The following is a 23,841-nucleotide window of genomic DNA, read 5'->3' as shown; positions in this document are numbered from 1 at the left end:
TGAAGTAATGGGCACCGGCGACACGAGGAAACTGAAAGGGTCCATTTTTCATGCTGCTTTGATGTTAATATCTACGCAAAACTTTTTCCCCCCAAAAATCATCATTGCTGTCACTGAGATGGTGTCATGAGGGAACTCCAGTAGTCCCCAACCATTCATATAATAAATCTACTCATTTATTGAATAACTGAACATGAAATATTTTTTTGTGTTTGAAAAACCTCTGTTCCCTACCACCAAAATATCACCAGCAGAAACAGGATATGATGATGACAAGAAAAAAACATGACCAGGAAGCAAACAACTACTCGAATTCAAAGGTCATGAGCCTCACATCGCTAACTTTGGCTAGCACAAGCGCTGCTACCCTTAGATTCACACCAGCAGCAGCAGGACCATATAATGGAATAAGGGCAGCGATGCAAAGTGATGCTTCATCACCAGATTATGTCCAACAATACGCAGACAACAATTGAGTGCTGACGAGAACTTTATTCATCAGAGAAGTTTTAGGACAATGATCAACAACACCAAGACACTTGATGGCACTAATCATTACTGTTGTAACACTCGGAATACAGCATAAGACCGGTCACATAAAGCTAATGGTGAGTGATATTTTTAAATTGTTTCTATGCTGGTCATTCAAAATATGTCTTCACATGAAAACAATCAGTGGGACTAAAAACTTTGCAGTCAATATTTGGGTTAAGGTCAAAATAACGATTTAAATGTGTGAGTGGACAGCTGTCTAATGCAACCTACACTTGAAGTTTAGCATCAAACTAAACAAAAACAAAGAGAATGATCCCTTGTGTATATATAACAACCAGGTTGGCCTTCCAGTCCACTAGCCTAATGCTAAATAGCATCAATGTCGCAGTGCTACCCCTTAAGGAATGGACAAACATAAATGGACTGCTTTTTGCACTGCTTCTTATATAGCGTTTTATCTACACCATATGGTGCCCAACACACTTTACAAAGCCTCACACTCACCCATTCACACACACATTCCACAGTGCAGCAAAACATGTAGATAGTCAATATAACAGTACTCACAGTGTGAGTAGCCTACTGTTATATTGACTGTGAGTCTCACACAGTCATATTGAATAATATTTATCCTCTGCGTAGAATGACATCGTACTGATAAACTGAGAGAGAAATGTGACAGTTGTTAAAAACAAACAAAAGACAAACAAACAAAAAAAAACAGGCCAAATTGTGGCACAGAAGAAGAACAACTTCCAAGTAAACGTCAGCTGCATTTAAGAGACAATTTTATCCTATCTTTGTAAAGTGGGATTTTCTGCAATGATGTCAACCAAAACAAAACAGCAGAGATTGGACATAACCAGAGGTGGGTAATCCAGGTCCAGGAAGTAAAAACCCTGCCACAGTTTGGCTTTAGCCACAGGTGCATCGAATCAACCAGCAGGTAAACAAGTTACTTACCAATCGGTCAAGTAGAACCTCCTGTGACTAAAGCCAAACTGTGGCAGGGTTTTTACTTTCTGGACCTGGATTACCCGCCTCTGGACATAACTAACACAGTTGGGGAGTCATTACCCGAAAATGGGACGACTCATTGAAGAAAACAAGTGTGAAGCTCACCCAAATTCCAAGTACTACAATCAGTGTAATTTTGATTTTTAATGCTGCAATTTGTTTTTATTTGTTTGTGCCTGTGGCACGAAAATTGGGGACCGCTGCTTGGCACATTCTTACTTGTTATTTAGTTGCTATTATTCAACGAATCGCGATCCACGCTGCCTGTTCTGCACCAGGACTGGCCCCAAAACACAAGTTGTGTACCTTCTGTATTTGGAGTGTATGGGCCAACAAGTTAGGAGCAAGGCTTTGACAGCACACACGCGCCTACTCGCCTCGCTACATCTGCAGCGGCAGGTGAAGAGGCGGGAAGATGCCAGTTGGGTCTGCGGGGTAGCTGAAGTGATTGCTTTTCCCCGCTTCTTATCGCTGCACCAGAAGGTGAACTTCTCACCATTATTACGCACGAGCCACACACAGCCAGACACGTGCACACGCACACAGCAGGACTTGCTTACACCTTCATCCCCTGGCCACTCATTTCCCGCTCTCCTCTGGCCACAGGTGAAATCCCACCAGCTCATACAGATCCAGTTATGTCTCAGCTCCATCGAACGGCTGCACGGTCTCTGATAAGAGGCCATATCAGAGGGAGTGGAGGCCGTGTAGCTCACGACAGCCGGTCACCTTGGTTGTTTTTCCCAACAGCATTATCGCTCCCGTGTCATGTTTCCAAGGGGGAATGCGCAACCTCCACAACGGCTACAGTGGCATCATAACGTGGCTATAGGCTATGGTGTAATGTGTGAGGGGTACTGGTTTGGTTGGTTCGACTTTTTAGCTCCCTGCCACTGTGATGGAAGAGCAAAACGAGGTACAGTCGTATCGCTACTTCGCCTTTCAGTTATTGCGGCTTCACTCTATCGAAGAATTTAATTTGTGATCATGAATGTAATGCGGTTTTACCTCCCTATTTTACTGGTTTTATTGCGATTTCTAGTCCCTCTAATTCAGACCAGTCAAAAAATACTGATTATTATTATTATTATTATTATTATTTTTTTAAAGGAGAAATTTGTTTAACAAAAGCTGAGACTGAATAGCGCATCACCCTCAAAATCTCTCTCATCATAGGTGCATTCAGAAACTCAGAACGTTGTTCAAATGTGATGTTTGTTTATTCAGAGTGGCCCCCCCCGCCCCCCTAATAAAAAAGGACCCCAGTGCATGTAATGCAAGGAAGATAAACAGTTGTGTCCCGAAATTAATGTGAGAGGAGGATGTGCTGCCTTCGACAGCACATGAGGACAATGGAAAGTCCGCTTAAAGGAAGGCTCCTTTAATTTTACATGTATGGCTTGATCGGCAGTAAATAGTTAGTTTAGCTACGAAAAATGCATAAGAGCTGAAGAATACACCCTTATATTGATTTATTTAACTTTTCTTCAACATAGAAGTACTTCCGTGTTGGAACGCCCCCGAGTGGTGACGTAACAAGTGTGTATACTCGCTTGGCGAACAGTAGTTCACGCAGACATAACAACGAGGAGGACACAAACGTCACTTATGCCTTTGTGTATTGCAAAATTTTGCAAGGCGTCGGCAAGGAACCCCCCCCCCCCAAAAAAAAAAAAAAAAAAAAAAAAAGCTACTTGAGTAGACAATGGTTTGCTAAGTGCTGTCAACCTCCCGGCAAGGACAAGCAGGCGTGCGCGCAGCGAACATTTCAGGCATGAGGACTTCGAAAATATGTTACAATTTGAGATGGGGTACGCCACACGCCTAATACTAAAGCCCAACGCAGTACCGAGTATCTTTAAAGAACCAGACGTGGGAAATAATCAAGCCGATGGAGGATCTCTGGCGGCTACTTCCGCAACTGCTAGCAACACGGAGCCTTCACTCTCACCAACAGCCGGCACAAATCGAGGTCTACCTACGGCCACTGCAAGATCTCGGAGAAGCGAAGCAAATTTAAAGCGAAAGGTAGGCATGTTTCGGGGGTGGGGGGGCATTGGTTATTATACTGCACGGACTGTTTTATTTCATAATTCATTTGAGTGTGAACATCGTCAAGTACGGGGATGAGGACGTTATGTTGTGTTCTGTCCCGCTGTTCTTCCTGTGGTGCATTCCAGTTTCATTTGCATTTCTATTAATTTCGTTCGCATCCAAACCATTGATAACCAGCCTAGGTAACGGCGTCTCGCATTTCCTTAATTCATTCTGTCTATAAATAAACACAGTTAATACACAACCTTCTTACAAGCTTTCGTTTACATCATCGGGACTCCACGCAAAAAAAGAAAAGGAAAAAAACAGCTCGGGGAAGTTGGGTGCTGTAACGACGATACAGTATATATAATATTATTTTTTCTTTTTCCTGAAATAACTGCAACTGCACCAGTGCTGTGTGCATCATACAGTACGATTTGTTATGTATTTATTATGGACGCTAGTCACGTCATAATACTCAATTTATCATACCAGTATTATTAAAAATGGGTCAATAGTTTATTTTGTGCCCGAAAAGACCATCTGGCGCCACAACTTTCACATCCAAGGCAGACTGTCCTTTGGTAGGGTTATTTTGTCGTGTTGGCTCGAAGCGATAAGGTTTAATCCTTCCGGGTTTGACGCTAGATGCACGGCTGCGTTTCATAGTGTAGCGTCGTTTACACACTAGTGACGTAAACATCCGGGTTATCTAGTCACGTGTAACAATCATGCCGGCGTTCGATTCATTTTAACATCGGTTTAAAAGTTATTAAATGTACATAAAAAAATAATCACGTTACCAAATTAATTATTGAAAAAGTAGCAACTTTTTGCTGCTGAAAATGGATGAATAAGTAAAGTGTCCCTTTAATAACTACGTTGATGTTTTTCCTTTTTATTTTATAATTAATTATCTTAACCAGAATCCCACATTGCATCGTTAGCCCTCGGTACAATCCTGGTGGATTAATGCACCTTGGAAATCCTGGTAGAAACGGTAACTAAATTGCCAAGACTACTGTACAGTTCTCCACTTCCAGAAGAAGAAGAAGAAGAAGAAGAAGAAGAAGAAGAAGAAGAAGAAGAAGAAGAAGAAGAGATCATGCAACTTGGTTACAGTTTCTACATAGATTTACAAATTGCATTAATCTACCAGGATTGTACTGTTACAATGTGACTTGAGGTTCTGGTTATTTTAAGATTTAATTAAAAAAAGAGAGAGAAAATAAAAACAAACCTCTACTTCTCTGAAATTCACTTATCGCGGGGGGAATGTATCACCCGCAAAACAAAAACTAAACTTGACTTCTTTGCTACCTTTAATCTCCACACCCTAACCTCTACTTCCTATTGTCCGTTACATACCGCTCCATATCGCTACATAGTGTTGGATGTTAAAGTACGAAAGTGGACGTGGGGAAACGGAGGTTATGAGGTGTAGGTTCCGAACAAGAGATAAGGAAGTGCAGAGACGTAGGTGGCGGTAAAGAAGTAGAGGTTCTCCATTTCCTTAGGCTTGTCAAACATCAAGATAGTCGGGCCGCTTTTATCCCAATTTTTCCCCTTCCCAACCAATGACAACAAACACCAGACTGTTTTCTAAGATTATCCTGTGGTCTGAGATGTCTTTAGACTGAAACTGTCCCGATATTCAAGACTTTTTTGTATTAAAATTTCCCAAGACCACCATTTTTCCATCCACTCGTGTCCTCGTCCACGTTGCATCTCATGTTTCCTGTTTTTTTGCTATGTTTCCTGTTTGTCATTTTTCTTTGAGCTCATTTGCTCACCTGAAATATCTGTCTTGAAGGACTAGATTCTAGGTCACGGGTGCAACCGAATCTTTATATACGTGGTGTGCTGCGTTGAAATTATCCGACCACACCACACATGATCACAGCTAATTTTAGCCCGAAGTCAGATGGGATAGGCTCCAGCTTCCGCGAATCCAAACAGATAAGCCATACAGAAAATGGATTCGGAAGTGGTGGATCAGACGTAGCGGTTCAGAGGTGAAGATAAGGACATGGCGGTGGTGAGGAAGCGGATGTTACAAAGTACAGATTAAGAAGTTAAATCTTAGAAAGAAAAGAACTGGCGTCTATCTACTCCTCAACAGGTTTTCTCACAAACATTATTCCGCTGAGATGCTCGGGGCGACGAGCGGGAAATAAAACTAACATCTTCTCCCCGCCGTCAGCCGAGCTCGCTGACAGACGACAAAGCGAGCTGTCGCCTCTGGCTGAAGAGTGGAACTTCTTCTACGTCTCGGGAACGACGGCGACAAATGGCGCGTCTCTTTCGCACGCCTCCAGCCTCTCCAAACTCCCCTGGAGACCTTGGCAGATCCCAAAGACGGATTCATCCTAATGCGAAGTTGCTGAAGGCTCCTCGAGATACTGACGGGAAGGATAAACTGCAGCGGGATTGATGAGCAACCACAGGGCGGCCATCTTTTTTTAAAGAGGTGCCGGCTTCCATTAAATCGTCATTTTTTCAAATCTTGATTGGATCTAAAGGGTCGGGGGATCTTTTACACACGTGCTATATAGCAACACAGTTTTCCTCAGCATGACATCTCGGTGGCAGTGTAACACGTGAAAAAAACAACTGTATGAGAAACTGCTAGCAATGCTACTGACGTATCCTTGAGCAAGACACCATTATGGACACCATGATGGCAATGAATGAGTAGGGAATAATAAAGTGACATTGGAGCTGATGAATGGAGCTGGGTAAGGCAGACACTTAAACACATTTCTTTGACGCCGCTTGCCGTAATTGCATGTTTGAAGGCTCCATTAAAGGCCATTTCTCTTTTTATTTGCTGCAGGCCTGAAAAGAAAGTTCAAGTGTTTTGTGCTTGACTACCTTGGCAGACAGAGACGTTGAACGGAGAGAATATAATCAACGTGAGCATCATAACAGCCGAGGGAACAAAACATACTAAATGAAAATCAATCTACCTTGATCTGCTACAATTTTATTTATTTATTTTTAAAATCTATTGGATTTTGATCATTCTGGTTTGGAGTAGAATTAGAGGTCCGTTGCACGTACGGTGCAGTAACCAAGTGGGAAGGCCAAAAGTCAGGGATTTTGTTAATTTGCAAGGAAGGGATTAATCAATTCATTATTCAACAGCAAGCATTGCTTAAACTACGTGTGTATGGACACTAGAGGTGTGCAAAATTTCCGATTCTTAGATTATTCACGATTCGGCCGTGCAACAATCGAGAACGATTCACAAATGTCCAAATTCCGATTATATAAATATGCCAAGGGAAGCGAAACGAGCGAAAAGTACGCGGAACTGAAACGCAGTAGCGCGCGCGGTCTTCGGGACGCTTTTGGGACGGACCGAGAATACACATCCACAACTCACGCCTCGAGATTCAAAACAACAACAAGCATGGCTGAGCTGACCAACCCACCTCTTCGTGAGATCAGACCTGCTCCGAAAAGGCAAACAACTTCAGGCGGAAGTATCAGCTAGCTGGCTGCAGTGCGTCGGTTAGCGTTCTACAGGGCGCCGCGCAGTGATACGAACGAACGAACAGAAAAGAAAAGTAGTGGCTGGCGGTAATGGCGTCTGACTTTATTCAGAAAAGAGTATTGTGGTGGAAATGTATCACGCTTTTGAAAACAAATAGCTTTTAGAAGAAAAACGCTTTATTTCCGAGACCCCAGCCAGCTTGCTGGACTATTTTCCTCTCGTCCAACGCCGAAGTCAGCGCTGATCGCACACACGGGAGGTGAGGATCAAATTGAGATTCATGTTAAAAAAGCCGAACGATCCCTTTAATGTTTACACGTTCATGTTTACACAAGTTAAAAAGCAGAAAAGCACTTGAGTTTTTTTTTTTGTACCTCTGAGAAACTTTAATGTTTACATGTTCATCTTTACACAACTTAAAAAGCAGGAAAGCACTTTTTTTTTAAGGCATTTGTATTGAAGTAGTAGTTCACATTGTCTTTCATTTATACCTCAGTGCACTTTTGAGTGGATAAAAATAATATATTTTTGCTCAATGCTGTGTTTTATTCTGTTGAAGACTGAATATACTTAAAAGCTGTTGTTACAGAATGAGGACTTGAGTATTTTATTTACTGTTTTGAACTGTTAACTTGATACTGAAATAGTAGTTTATTTAGGCCTGAGAGGACTTTTGTACTATTTTTGTAACTAATGTACGAAACATTAAAAGCGCCAAAATACATTGTTTTTTTTCTGCTGCCTGGGGGGAAATCAATAATCGTTTTCTAATCGAATCGTCGCCTCTGAATCGTAATCGAATCGTGAGGTGCCCCAAGATTCCCACCTCTAATGGACACACTCGTTGCTGGGGACTTGGTGCAGTGTATGTTAGTTAGATTGTTGTAAAAATGAAGGTCTTGATGATTGATGCATCTCAAATGTATACTGGGGACGGGCTTTAATAAGCCATGGCTTCACCCGTCAGCTCTTTTTCTTTTCGGATGTTGCGATCTGGTCAATTCCATGTTGAAGGCTGTTGTGATGTGATACTGTGTCCGAAAGGAAAAATAAATTAGAGAAAAAACAACAACCCTGGGGTGTACAGTAATTGACGGTGGTAGAATTTTCATCCTATGAAAATTGTGGTCATATAAATTTACTAATTTAAAATTTGTAAGCATGTAAAGGGTAAGAATTAAAAATACAACAGGATGTTAAAAAAATGTTTAATATTTTTTAAACAGTTCACAATTTTAAATTTGCAATTATTTTATGTGTCAATCACATTGAACTTATGTAAAGATTTTTTTGTTCTTAAAAATCCCTTTTCACCACAAAAGAAAAACTTGTTTGTTTGTTTTTACAGTTCCATATTTTGAATATGGAAAGGGTTATGAACAATGTTTTTATTTTTCCTTTTGCAACATTTTACCATTCAAATGATGCTTTTTTTTTTTCTTTTTTTTTCTTTTAACATTTCACCATTTAAAAATGGTACGGATAATATTAAAACAAGGTTGATGTTTTCTAATTACTTTATATTATAATTATGCTGTAAATCCGTTTTTTATTTTTCCAACTTATCATTTTACTGGGGATGGTTGAGTACTGATACTAGGGACAGATACAGTGGCTGCCACCAATGGCTGAGAGAACACATTTCTAAGCGAACTGTATCCATGCCCATCCTCTCATTTGCCCATTAAGATACAATTTCTGTTGTTTTATCTACAGTATGTTCAGAAGGTTTAAATAAATGCTTAGAGTGCATCATTAGTGTGCATTTAACATTGTAGGCTTATTTGCTAACTCAATGGTATGATGACTTTCTCTATGACGAATAGTTGCTATTACGTACATTGTGCACATTTAGCTGCTTTCATCAACTGAGAAAAATAGAATGTTGTTATTTTTCCATGCAAATAGTTCAATTTTTCCTGCTGAATGCATTTTACTTACTTATATAGTGCAATATACACTAGTTCTAAATTTCATAGTAACTACTATTAACAATTCAGCAGTGAAGTTGCACATTTTCTTCTTTAATCGGCTAGAAAATGGTAGGATTTTTTATTTTTTTTTTAAACAAGTGTAATCAATTGTATTTGAAAGGTCATCAACATGTGCTTTATAAGGAAAATGGAACAGGAACATGTCGGGAAACACTTTTATCATTTTTAAAATGCTGTATGTAAAAATAAACCGACTTGTCTATTGTGTGTATGCGAGATAAAACGCTTTGCTGACCTTTGGCTGACATATGCCAACACGGTGAGACAAAGAGGATTGGATGGTAAAATCTGGCCTTAATGACAATGGGGGATCACAACACTCCAGACAACAGCGCTAATCAACAAACAGAGAACACCACAGCGGCGACAATTACCTTTGATTACTAACTGGAAGACAGCCAAAGACTCCTTACATTATACTTCAACAAAAGAAATCTCAATGCCAAATCATTCATTTATATCAGGAAACTTTGCACTCTGCAATGGCTCGGGTTTGAAGAGCTTTGAGTCTTGATGATCAGTGCACCAATAAAGGAAGGCATTCTAAATTGTAGAGCTACTAAATCATCCTTCCCAGCGTGCTGGCCGCCGTCCGCCTCAGGCAAACACATCGGCGAGGTCGGGGCTCCTCGCAGCACATCGGGGAGTATTTTAAGGGCCTTACCTCTCGTAGCCTTACTAATCTCATTCACACCTCCCCTGAGAGGAAGGGGAGGAGGAGGAGGAGGGGAAATGCACATCTAAGAAGATAAATTGAGCTGCTCTGGTCCAGAACATGACGGGGATGGAAAAGCTCCGGAATCAGAGCGGCACGGCGTGACGGCGCCGTTATCGCCCGATGCACGTGTCCATCGCCATGGAAGAAACAAATTCAGCAAGCGCTCAATAGGACATATAGTGGTAAAACAAAACAAATGGCTTATTTTTGCTTGGTTGATAGACTTGATTTTTTTTAGATATATATTGTAAGTGTATTTTATGCATTTGTTTATATAGTGTCAACTTGTCAAGATAAATTCATTTCTTTTGAAGTGAGTCTACATTATTTTTTCCATGAAACTTGAAAGTTGAAGTTTTAAAGCCCTGATTTGTTTGCATTAATGTAATCTGATTTATGACTTTTGAACTGAGATAGATAAACTGACTTTCATATTAACTCATTCACTCCCAGCCATTTTCACAGAAGCAGTCCCGTTCGCTCCCGGCTGTTTTACTAGATTTTGATTGATTTTGCAAGGCCCACAGAATATTGTGTTCTATTGCTATAAAAGCATGGAATATATCAAAAGAAAGATTAGTCTCTTCTTTCATCAGGAAAAAAAAAAAAAAAGTATGTTTCTGTTTCCGTTTTGCAGCAATTAGTATTAGAAGAGAGCTAAATTTCATCAGTTTTCACAAATCTATTTAAAATTGTAAGTAATTGAGCTTTTTTTTTTCTAGATGGCCAGGGTTGATCTCCTTTGCTCTGCTGCCACCTGCTGGCCGTTTGTATAAAAACTACCATTTCTGCAACCGTTCTTTGCAGTTGAGAGGCTGCATCAAAGCCTTATGTTTGCTCTACCATTAAAAAAAAAAAAAAAAAAAAAAAAAAGTATAAATACGTCTTTGGGACACTTAAAACATTAAAAAAAAAAGAACAAAACGTATTTACACGTTATTGGGAGCAAATGAGTTAAGTTATGGTTCATGTGCCTTCTTCAGTGTAAGACTAACCTTTAAATATCAAAACATTTACATATAATAAATCTGATATTGTTAAGGTTCCGGTACGACCGGAGAGTGGATCCCAGAATCACAGAACACAGGAGTAAGCGAGAGGTTTTATTCACCAAAACACGTGAATATGAACATTAAGCGCTGGACACAGCCAGGAAAAAGGTGAACAAAAGGTGCTTGCAAATTGCAAGGAGGGAAATTAACAACACAAAAAGACCCGAAGCTACAAACCGCAAACACAAGAAAGCAACTTACTATAGCTATGAAACATGCATGCCACATAAAAGTGGGAACAAAAAGAGACGTAGCAAAACTTATGTAGATGAAAATCGAGAATCTTGGACTATAATAATTAGCGAAGGCGAAAAACAGAAACACTAGACGATGGCTGTGAGCAGATGGAGCAACGACCCGACAGTGGCTGCAAGGAGTCCCAGTCCTTATGAAGGCCTCATAGGTGATGCACTGCAGGTGTGGTGCAGGGGACACGCCCCTCTCATTAATCAGGCACTGTGAGACAAGGAAACACACTGAGAGCCCAGCAACATGACAGATATTGTTTATTTGAATACTGATTCATGTATTGCTTGTGTTTGTTGAAACCCACATGGGAAGAAGACCTTAAAAAATAATCGTATAATAATTAAATCACAATTGCAATATTGAGGGAAAAAAAAATATTATTTTCAAAATTGTTGAACTTCAGTTCCAAGCCTGGTTAGTGTGTCAGAGTAGGGTTTCAACTCAAGATTGGGTTTCAAACAAGGATTTGGGTTTCAATTTTGTAGGGAAGAATGGGGTTTCAAATTCTGGTTTCTAGATAAGGTGAGGGTGTCTGTGTAAGGACCAGGTGCTCCGAATTAGAGCTTAAAGACTTAAGAAATATTTCAGTTAAGGTGTCAAACAAGGGCTCGCCTTTCATATTAGTGTTTGAAGCCATGTTAAGGCTTAAAAAAAAAAGTCTTTGTGTTTCAAATTAGGGTACGAGGTAAAGGTCAACTCTCAACGTGACTTTATTAATTTTAAAGACAGGGTTGGGATGTCGAAGTCAGGCTTCATGCCTGGCTTAAAGTGTCAAGACAGGGTTTGGGTTTCAAATTATGGTTTGAAGCCAATGGGGGGATTTGAAATATGAGTTTCAGGAGGGTTAAGGGATCAAGACTGGGCTAACGTGTCAAATTCGGGTTTCAAGCCAGTGCTAATGTTCAAATTATGGCTTGAAGTCAAGGGTAGGGTTTCAAGGAACTCAATCCATGCTATGGTTTCAAGACAGGGTTACGGAGTTAATAAGGGCATGTAGACCGGGTCAGAGTTTCAAAAGAGGGTTGGGATGACAAAGTTGGGTTAGACTGTGTTACCCCGGGTTTTCACTGGATGCGGTTGCGGTGCGGTTGCGGTGCGGTGCGTCTTGACTGAGTGCTCCGGACGGGTCAATTTTTTTGTTAATCCACACCGGCTCCGCACAGCTGCGGTCCGGCAGCTCCGTCGCCGCCCACTTCCCAACGTGTCTCGCGGGACCGCGCGCGCGCGATCATGTGGCATTTCACAACGAGAGGTGGACTTCTTTTGATTTAACCTTTTCTTCTTCTTCTGCAATGAGATTCCATGCAGCATCCTTTTTTTGGTTGTCCTTGTAAAGTATATTAATAACGAGAGTCGGGTCAGTGCGGGTCCACTCTTTATTTCTGTCTTCCCCGTCCGGCTGCCGCTCAGTACGGCAAGCGAGACGGGCACAACAAGCAATCGCGAACATCAAACTCACACTACATTACAGTCCTTATAAAAAGGATGTGCCGTGTCATATATTATTTTGTGGTTTTCCACCTCCAATATAAACCTCTCCTCGTCCATGTTCGCTGGTGTCTAAACCGTGAATGAGCACATGGCCCGGCGACGCCCACGTCACGTTTTGCTGAAAAACTTGCGAAATAGGAGCTGGCGAGTGTTTTATTCTGAAAGGTAACCGGAAATTTATTTTGAAACTGCCTCGGTCTTCCTGTCCCGCTCGATGTGTTTTGTGCTAGCTTGCCATTTGCCGGAGGCCTACCGCTGCGGCGTCCGGCAAAAATAGAAAATAGGCTATCCTTGCGGAAGGCTTGCGGCACGCCGCAGGCCTTCCGCAGTCGACACGCAACGCACCCGCAAGCGGTGTAAACTGCACCATTCGAATGAATGGAATCTAATTGCTTGCGTCGCCGGACCGCACCGCAACCGCACCGCAACCGCATCCGGTGAAAACCCGGGGTTGAATGGTGCAGAATCGCCGTCCCTCGCTTTTGGTGAGAACGCAGCATTACACAGAGGCTGCAGTTACGCTTTAGACCTAAGGTGGCAGTCGCGAGTAAAAAAGTGACCAACTCCACAATGGTCCTTTAAAGTAAAAAGCTTTGGGTTTCAAATTAGGGTATAAAGGCAAGATTAAAGTTGCAAACAAGAGTTTGATTTTCAAATTTGTCTTTAAACAAGTGATAGGGTTTCAAATTTGGCTTTGAAGCCAAGATTAGAGTTTCTAGTTTGGGTTTGTAGACAAAGTTGTCAAAGTTGAGTTTCAGGCTGAGTTAACTAAGGTTAGCTAATTGTTTCAGCTATGGATAGGGTTTCGAAGTTAGGGTTTTAAGACAGTATTTGATAGAAATGTTTCCAGACAGGGTTATGGTTTGAAATTAGGGTGGTGGGCCAGGTTAAGGACTTCAAAGTAGGTATTCAAGTGAATAATTAAAAAAAAAAAAAAAGGGTTTTGAGGCAGGGTTACGGTTTCAAACCAGTGTAGCAGGGTTGGGTTTGCAGTTAAGGTTTTAAATGATGATTTGAAGCTAAGATGAGGCTTACTAAATAATGCTTGGTATTTCAAAATAGAATTTCAGTCACATCACTGAGCAATGACAATCACAATTCTTCAACAGCGGAATTCTACCATGAACGACACATCCTCTACTCTGTAATTAGCTCGTCCCGCTTAATCGCTCCCCATTAGCGGCACCTGCAACACTTCAGTCATCTCTCATCTTTGTAAGCCATCAATATGGGAAATTTGCAACGTGGGAATCAGATACTATTCTCCTATAAACACACGGTAGCAGCACGGCGGTAGCAAGTGGGGGGGATGTGCAGCCGCGGCTAAAAAGACAACCTTATCAGCTTGTGCCCGGAATGAAGGCGCTCGCTCGCTCAGATGAAAGAGGAAAGCTTGCCGAAAGATAAGCCCGCTCTGGACGCAAGCTAAGCTAAGCCTACAGACTGAAGCCGGCGTGCCGAAGACTGATTGAACAATAGCGTGAAAGGTACAGATCCAAAACAGGGACGGGACAGTTGAAGCTGACCTGTGAATTTTACAGCTTCCAACATAGCATTGAGAAATAATGAATATCATGTGTGAAAAGGATTAACCAAAAAATGGAACAGAGTTATATTGGGTAGAACAGTGTTCAAGCAGTGAAACATAGCCCCTTTGATACGGCTATCAAAGTCGGCTTTTCCCCTCTGGGGTTCTATTCTTTCACAAAAAAAAACAAAAAAAAACCTTCCCGCTTCTTTTACGGCTCTGATACGATGTCTGAAGATAGAAATCCACCAGTCGACTACATATCACCATTCTGTGTTACATACAGAAAAATTACACGGCGAAAAAACATGTTGGAGTCGGCTACAACACATTATTTTGAGGCTTTCTGATTTTTTTCTTTGCACTTATGCCTTGCCCCACCTCCATATGCCCTTTTTACTGTATCTGGAGCTCAACAACTTTGCCCCTAAGAATTGCATGCTGTGTTTTTGAAACAACCACACAACCTTACCTTAGCAATCTTTATGCTAGCTTAATGTTAACACATAACAAAAGTCACAATAAACGGTCTGGTGATTAGCATAGATAGTTGCGGTGCTACAACATAAAGGGTCATTTCCCAGCTCTGGATGTAGCTACAGACAAGTCAGTGTTACAAGGTAGGTGCTGCTGTTTTGATTAGCAACAGAGTAGCTCACTCTTTCATTTCCGTGTTGTGACAACGTTTATGAATTGAGACAATGACACCTTTTTTTTTTTAACCAGTTTTAACCTTCGAGTCGCTTACATTTGTTGTAGTCAAGATCGGAACTTCGACCAGGAATTATTGGCCACTCAATGCTCAAAGACATGGATCGGGAAAGAGTGTGCGCACACACGCACGCAACCGTTCGGGAAAATTGGGAAACGTGATATGTAGCCGTGCTTTGCCTTCAAGGCCTGTGTCTTTAGCCTTAGCACCAGAGGATAAGTGACTCTATGTATGTGTGTGTTGTGGGGGTACAATGTGGTACCATTACTCATGTTGTCAGAGCCCCCCCCCCCCAGGCCTCACACATACGCGCGTACACCTGGCGGAATCCAGAAGCCGTCACTTCAGGAGCACACGAGCCAATCAAAAGAAAGACATCACTTCAGACCAATGACTACAACTGTCACTCACAGACGCCATTTGATCGCAATAAGAAACGGGGGCAGGCTAAGGGGATCCCAAGGGGCCACCGTGTTTTACCGTGTTTTACATATGAAGAATATTGATATTAATAGAGAGTGTGTGCATTGACAATACTGCACTGTAACACAGGAGAACAGAAATGGGGACGTTTCAAGCAATTAAAGGCAACTGTGAACACTTTACAAGTCATTTCCTGCTGCCAGTAGGTGGCTCAATAAAAGACAAATGAATGAGAATATATTAACAGCACTGACTGCTGTGAATAGTTTCTATAGAGGTTGTAATGGTGAAGATGACCAAATTTTAAATTAATTAAGCTGAATTTTTACCTTGCATCCACACAAATTCACCACAGCTCATTTTATTTTATTTAATTGCTATTAATTTCACTATTAGTCATGAGTGGTATTTAATAATTGTAATTTGATGATAATGTAATTTATAATTATATTCAAACTAAAAAGTAGGGATGGGCGAGTATGTGTGCCAAGTATCAGTATCGGGCCGATACCGGCCTTATTTCAAGGTATCGGTACTCACGACACGTCCGCCCTCTTGTGGCCAATTTTCACAACCAGGAACTACACATCTAAAGTAGTATTGCACATCCGTAATAAAAAGTATTCAAAAGTACTTTCAATAGAAATTGAAATAGAAATTGAAAACATTATACAAATGTTATTTTTTAATATTCAGATTTATTAAATTAATTTGGGTAATTAAAATTAAAACATAAATTACACTAAAATAATAAAGTCCAAATAAAGCAAAAAATAATAATAATTGATCACCTTTATAAATAATTTAAAATAAATGACATTTATGAATCTACTCTAAACGCATGTATTTTCATTTGACTATAAATTACATTTAAATCTAATCAAACATTTTCAGCTGAATTATTTTATTTAACATTTATTGTTCATAAGTATATACAATATTTTTTTAAAACGCATGTATTTTCATTTGACTATAAATGACATTTAAATCTAATCAAATATTTTCAGCTGAATTATTTTATTTAATATTAATTGTTCATAATTATATACAGTATTTTTAAATAGTCAATATATGAGTACATTAAAAGAAAAACATTTTATTAAAAAACGAGTTTTATTTCCATATAAATCAAACTAAAAATGCATTATTAATACATACATTTTTCCTATATTCTCACTGTTATTTTTGTATATGATGCCATCAAATTACACCAAATTCACGGTTCATCCCCATTCATTCATGTACAAAGCGTCAGCAAGACCGAGCATAAATGAACCACCATTTTACAGCGCTGCATGACCAAGATGTTGGATCCATAAAGACTCACTGATTACCAACCAGGTGCCAAATGAAAGTATGTGGCGTGTGAGAATGTGTTGCAATTGCGAGTGACGTCTCCCACAAAGAGCCCGTGAAAAGCACACAACATCAGAGGCTGCTTATGAGTTTCCAAGGAAAAAAAAAAAACTGCCGTCACCTGCTGGACTCTTTTGTCTCCCCAGCGACACGTGAAAGCATCAAACCACATCGCAGAGACGTGTGACAATAGCAACACCTCCAGCATTCGGATACATACGTCACAATGTCGGACAAGAGAAGAACGTTAACATACAGCACTTCATCCTTATTATTATGATGCTGCACATTTAGGTTTTGATAGATGCTGCAAACACTGCAGAGATGACACACACCGACGAAAGCTAACACAATTTGACTGCAGAGTTGTTTGTCGAGCTAATAAAACTGTGTGTGCGCGCGTGCCTGTACGAGCAGCCACCTTCACGCCTCAGGCCCGACGACAACGAACGCCGAGGCTCGGTAGGTTCATCCATCATCCAGCATCGCATCTGATTTGGTGTTTGTGTGTGTGCGCTTTTTGCTATGCACACACACACGCACACACACACACACTGTCACATTTCCAGCCTAAATGTCCCCGCAAAGAAAAATGACACTGCAGTTAAAAAAGTGTGTTGTCACGGGTTGTGCCACATACAGATACTGGTGATATAGCTGTATACAAGTGCACGCACACGCACACACACACAACAGACAAGATCCACAAAGTTGCGATCACATATTTATTTTATAATTTATGAAGTATCTACTTTAAAGCTTATGCATGCTGATGCAGGTTGCAGCTATTAATTGTGTCCACTTGGGGTTGCCATCCTTATAGAAGGTGTGGCTGTGACTGAATGTGTGTGACTTTAAAATCAATCAATCAATCAATCAATCAATCAATCAATCAATCAATCAATCAATCAATCAATCAATCAATCAATCAAACTTTATTTATATAGCACCTTTCATACGTTCAAAATGCAACTCAAAGTGCTGGACATCCATAATACAATATAAAGTAAAAGAAAAAAAAAAGAAAAAAGAAAAAGCCACCCCCCTACATCCCCATGATTGTACCCAAGGCGGGGCCTAGCCTTTTGACGGACATCCGACTCAGCCAATGGTTCATCCATTCACCAATCTGTGTTGAGTGACACGAAGTCAGTTTTGGCAAACGGCAGATTTGTGAAAAAAATAAGTGCTAAAAAATCTACGATACAGCGAAGTAAAAAAAAAAAGTGAAGCATAATATGGCGACTGTAAACAAATTGTTATAATAAAAATGACATTGTACATTGTAGGGCTAGAGACTAGGGATGTAACGATAGCCAAACATCACGATACGATATTATCACGATATTGTGGGGAGGTTAGCGATATTTAACAAAGGTCACAATATTGTAAAAAAACAAAAACAAAAAAAAAGACACTATATAAAATCACATTATTGTGCTTTTGTACATAACAGCAATGAACCATCTACAATCTCTAATAACAATATTGAGGCGCTTACATGTTAATGCACGCAAACATTGAGCTCCTCCACATATTGACTCGGTTCACAGGCATATTACGTTCCCCTTCATCTGACAATTAGCGTAGATTTTAAACATAGAAGGGCCAAAACATCCCTAATGAAATTTGCACTACAAAACTAGCCACCAGATGGTGCTAGAACTGCACAAATGGAAATCAAGCTGACTATTTTTTAACAGATGTGTTCCTTTTAAATATCGTGAACATGACGACAACGATATTGTGGCAGTTTTAATATCACGATATCACGATATTGCCCTATTGTTACATCCCTACTCCAGACGTGTCCTAGCAAGTGTCTGATTTGAGGTGATGAGTGTTGTCAACTCAAATGTGTGGTTGTCCTTTCCATTTACATCCCATGCAAACCACTTGGAATTGTGTGGCGGACATTTTAGGCTGTAACATTTTCGACTGGTTTAAATCAGCGTCTAGACGTGTTAATCGTGAAAAAAGCTCTGCGAGTCAAGGAATACGTCAGCTTACGCCCCAAGTCCGCTCATTTGCCGCTAAGCTCTCTCACAGGCCTCCTTGTAACTCTAACCCCCCCTCACCAACACCTCCTCACCCAAGTAATTAGCTGCGATTGAGCCCGGGACCCCTGTTTAGTGCAGATTAGCCTCCCTGATCAACGAGAAGATGGAAAATGGCACCCACTCCCTGAGGGACAGGCCTGTAATCAGCCCGTCAGGTACGATGCCTGCCTGGAGGGGTGGTAGGACTGGCTTCCAGTGAAGCCCTCTCCAACCCCCCCCTAGCCCCACCCCCACCCCCAAGAAATCAGTGTTTGCCTAGCGAGTCCCCTAAAAAGACATATCACGCGAAATCAACTGTTCTGGTTGGCTAGCTCGCGTCTGTTGCGGCAGCGTCCATTTGCAAGCGTCGCAGGCCCGACGATGCCCTGAAAATCGACAGCAGCTTTTCGTAGGAATTTGTCACATTCAGACGGGCAAAATGAGACCAGCCTTCTGGAAAAATTGTACGATTCGTGCCCGTGTAGTGGGAGATGATAAACAATAAAAGGCCAGAGTGACAAATGTCCACCTTTGTTTTCTCAGAGGTCACCTTGTACTAATGATAGCCACCAAATAAAAACGCAAACACTAATCTGAATCTATAGATTTTCACATTTTCATACATTTATATATATTTTATTTTTAAAATATTACAATTTTTCCAACCTAACAAAATATCATTATCTCTTCATGTGATTCAGTGACAAATGAATTAATTAAAACACAATAAAAAATTTTAAGTATAATATTTGTTTAAACTAAAGCACATATGCTCAAGGAAACTTTAATAATATTGTGTAATATTTACTAACTAGCCTATTTGTAATTCATCAATTGATTGCAGATTACATTAAAAAAAAGAGAAAATTTAGTGCCTTGTTTCATTTTAAAAACAGAAAAAAATAGGGCCAAATGATAAATTTAAGGACAAGTGAGATTCATTCATTATATTTAGTTAATCTGAATGTGATCATTAAACACATTTTTTTCATATCTATAAATGATTTCTTAGTGATAATATGCATTCAATATACGGTAATATATTTTCCCCATATGGGCTAAATACTGAATGATGAATTGTGAATGGTAATTTTGATGGGTCACTGAGTTTTATTTAATATTTTTAGTGGAATATGATAACCTTTATTTAACATATTAAATATTTATGTACTTTCGATATGATTCTCTAATCAAATGGATGATAAAGTTCCTGCCGTGGCTCAAGAGAAAGAGGAGGATGCTGTGCACTCTCTTGAACATCCGAAAAACATATCCCATTGTAAACAGTTGTTCATTAATGAGGAAAAATTCAGGGGACTTTTTGTGTATTTACATGTTTAATAATTAATAGCAGAGGACTCACCGATGAGCATGGTGGCGGCGTGTCTGTGTGTCACTCGCATGTACTTCGCCGCCTCCACGGGGAGCACAGGTGTTTCCAGACGCGTTTCCGCCTCCCGGGTTTGATGTATCCGTGCCGTGACAACCGCCCCCCGCCACTCCTATTGGTGTCCAGTCCCCGGAATTCAGCGCCGTATCCTCAGTTAAAATCCCTCCCGCTGACGCTCGCTGCTCGTCTCAGCTTGACGGAGGCGAGGAATGAATGAGGCGGAAGAGAGGAAAAGAGCGGAACAGCCCAGACCTTTTCTCTCTCTCTCGCTCTCTCTCTCTCTCTCTGACTCCCCTCGCTCGCTGTCTTTCTCCCTCTCTTACTACCTGGACAGCAGTACAGATGACTGATGAAAATAATGTTTCTGAAAGCCTAATTTCTACCAGTTTTTTCACATTTACCCCCACCGTTTCAAAGTTGCGAATGCTCTGATGTAATACTACAATTTAATAAAGTACAAAGTAACACTACAATCTAACACTACAATGTAACATTAGAGTGTAATAGTAACATCCCGACGTAACGCCACAATGCACCGTCACAATGTTCGGGTGAGGATGTAGAGCCACAATGTAATGCTACAATAGTGACGTTGAATCGGTAAGACTACCGAATGAACAATTCTGAGCTCTTCAAAAAAAAAAAAAAAAAAAAAAAAAAAAAGTAATGCTACAATAGTCAGGTTTTCATTCAAATGTTTTTAAATTTTTAAGCGAATTTTGTAAAAATGCGCAAAACGGATATGCGACTTGTGCCCGTTTCCATCTGTTCTTCTTTTGCGAATACTGAGTGGGGACTCCACCGCTGTAGGTGGCGGTGTACTGTACACCATTGAGATGTAATCTACCAGTAATTTAAAAGAAGAAGAAGAACACGAAGCGACGTATGAGTTTATGCGTTTCTTTGCTGTTTCCATCGAAACATGTATTAATATTCGCTTCTTTAATTAATTCCAAAAAGATTTATGTTTCGTCGTCCCCCTCCAAACATACCTTACTTTATCGTCCGCCGTTGCTTTGTGACTACAAACGTACGTGTGAAGTAATATCCGGGCAAAACGTGTGACATGTATCCGGTCTTGTCAGCGTTTATTTGCAAAGCCTGTTTCCACAGCCAAAATTTGCATTTTCCTTTTTTCGATACACGCTTCAATTCTCCCCCCCAAAAAATGTAAAAAAATTGGCGAATTTTGGGCCCTTTTTCGAATTTCTAGCGTTTCCATTCAGTTTTATTTCCGCATTTATTGAAAATTCGAATAAAAATGGGTGGATAGAAACCCCACTATAGTAACGTTTTATGATGTAACATTACAATATGATGTGGATGTACGATGTAGCGTTCCATCTTATTATTAACATTATAATGTAACTGTTAGGATCTGGGTTTTGGTTTGGGTTTCTTGGTCATGTTTTCCTTGTGTCCTTTTTGGTCAATGTCTCGTCAAGTTTTATCATGTCCTCCTGTGCTTGTTTTCCCGTTCCCTTGTGTTACCCAATCAGCTCCCCAAGCCATTTGTGTTTTGTCCAGGTGTCTCTCGTTACTATGTGTATTGAGTTCCTTGCTTTCGTTCAGTCCTTGTCGAGTCTTTGTCCTTGTCACACCTTGTTTCCTGCGCCCTGTGAGTCCTGCCTGTTTTAGTTTACAGTTAGTAAGTTTATTCCCTGCTTTGGTTTTGTCACGCCGCCACCGGCGTGACGGTCCATGCTTTTGTTTTGTTATCCATGTTTCCTGTTTTACTTTGAAAACCCTAACTCTCATCTCACCCCAGGTCACTTGCCCTTCCTGCCGCTCCATAATTACCGGTCCCCGCCCTTGATTATCACCACCTGCCACCAATCACCTACAGCAATAAAAGCCACCTGCATTCTCCCCTCCGTTGCCGAAGTGTCACAGTCAGTGCATGGAAGCGTCCCACAGTCCTCATGACCTCGTTCACGTTGCCTTGTGTTTTTGCCTTGTGTTTTTGCCTTGTGTTTTTGCCTTGTGTTTTTGTGCCTTTTCCTCCCCAGTGGAGCGCCTTTAGTTACCCCTTTTGCCTTGTGCCCTTTTTCCTCCCTAGTGGACCGCCTTTGGTTCTCCACTTTTTTGATTCCCCGTTCTCCTCTCGGTTTGAGAGGAGACAGCTGTTGGCCGGAAATAAACCTGTTGCCTTGGTGGCCTACCTTACTCCTGCGTCTGAGTCCTACCTTACCCCGCCTTGTCAGGTTTATACTTTGTATCTTGCGTTGCACTTTGTTTATGTTAAAATTAAAACGTGCTTAAGAGCACACCCACTACGCCTCCCCTTGCTTCTATCCACTTGGGTCCTCAATGCCCCTCAAACCCTGACAGTAACACTCCGATAGTAGAGCTACGATGTAGAGCTATGAAGTCATGCTATACGAAGTAGCACTCCAATATGACGCCACAACGTATACCATAACGTACCACCACGATGTAGCGCCGTGACTTAACGTCACATCTTAACGCCACAATATAATGCCACAATGACGCCACAGTGCAACGTTATGCTACGGCAGCACGCAACGATGACATGCTACAATGTCACATTACGTTCAAAGCCCTACGACGTCGCACTCTAGTAATGCGGTGCCGGATGTTGTGCTGCAATATCACAATCTTGTGTCTGTCTATGACGCCATACCACTGTAGAATCCCAATTCTTTCAAACTTTAAATAGCAGGTAGGCAAAAACGGGCACAGTCATAAAACGTGAGCATCAGTTCCGCATTCGGCCTTTGTTGTCATCAAGGCAGCAGTGTCGTATCTGTGTGCACATGACAGACAGGCTGTGCGAATATGAACGACAATTCCTCTCCTTCACCGCTGTAACCTCTCCTCTTTTCAGCTTGCTCCTCTTTTAAGATGCATCACGCCGTGGCACACATTGAAGGAGTGTTTGATTTGTGTTTGTTCTTATGCTGCGTGTGAGTGCGTGTGCGTGTAATTGTGTGTGTTATTGTATTGTTGAAGAGCCTTGGTGCAGTGCTGAGCTGTCCTGGAGCCACGCCAGGGCAGCAAGGGTGCTATCAGGAACTTAATTACAGCGTTAAATGTCTCCCTCTCCGCCTCTCCATGCGCGGCTTCCTCTTTGCTCCAGCTTTGTCTGTTCCAAGTGTACTGTGTATCCATCTCACTCATCGTCTTGTATCTCTTTTTTCCTTTTTCCGTCGGCCGCGGCAAGAATGTTTCTTGGCTGTTCCCAACATCCAGAAATAACAATTTGGATTTGTCACCTATCACCATCGTATCCAGGATTTGTGATCGTTATTCCATCATCATGTCCCGCACCTCAGTAGACCTCATTTCAGACAACATCAAATAATTAACTGTGATCTGTTGGTGTCGAAGTACTTGTGTTATGATAATGTAGTAGCCTTGTAAACAAAGGACTTTGATTTCTGTGACAAAGACCACTGAGTGAAGATATTGACTACCAAATTAGCCTCTCATGCGAGCTTGCTAGCCAGGCAGATACTTTAACAAATTTTCTTGTAAACAAACATTTTTCATTTGAATCTTCAGTGCTATGTAGCTATGTAGTTTGCTAGCCTCCACCTCTCCCCCCAACACCAGACTTCCTGTCCGGCTTGTGTAATTTCTTCAGCTTCATTAAAATCCCCATGTGGAATCCGGAAAAAAAATACAAAACTTGTGGAAATCTTGCGGAGGTCTGCACTTGATACGCACTGTATACACACTGCACGGAAGCTTGTGTGAATTGACATGCAGCCTCAAATCCTTTATATTCCATGTGGCGTCCGTATGGATGCCGTTCCGCATCCGGTACGCATTCATTGTGAATTGGGCGTTAGTCACCCTGGTTCGTGTGCTTCGAAAT

The 23,841-nt window shown here is 41.0% G+C and overlaps 1 protein-coding gene across 3 annotated transcripts in view; it reads right to left on the bottom strand.

Annotated features, from left to right (window-relative positions):
* znf385c (zinc finger protein 385C) overlaps window positions 1–23,841 on the bottom strand; it is a 165,288-nt gene that overhangs the window by 55,835 nt on the left and 85,612 nt on the right. The window contains exon 1 of one of the 3 annotated variants that reach the window (XM_077494988.1): window positions 19,974–20,232. The exons of the other annotated variants lie outside the window; for them this stretch is intronic. Coding sequence (XP_077351114.1) covers window positions 19,974–20,013 — 40 coding nt within the window. The 5' untranslated portion in view covers window positions 20,014–20,232. Of the gene's footprint in view, window positions 1–19,973; window positions 20,233–23,841 lie in introns of those variants that run through there. 3 annotated transcript variants of the gene reach the window in all.

Source organism: Festucalex cinctus, chromosome 1 (genome assembly GCF_051991245.1).
Source record: "Festucalex cinctus isolate MCC-2025b chromosome 1, RoL_Fcin_1.0, whole genome shotgun sequence".
NCBI lineage: Eukaryota > Metazoa > Chordata > Actinopteri > Syngnathiformes > Syngnathidae > Festucalex > Festucalex cinctus.
Note: the sequence above shows the minus strand (reverse complement) of the source record. Positions and strands in the feature narration are given on the sequence as shown.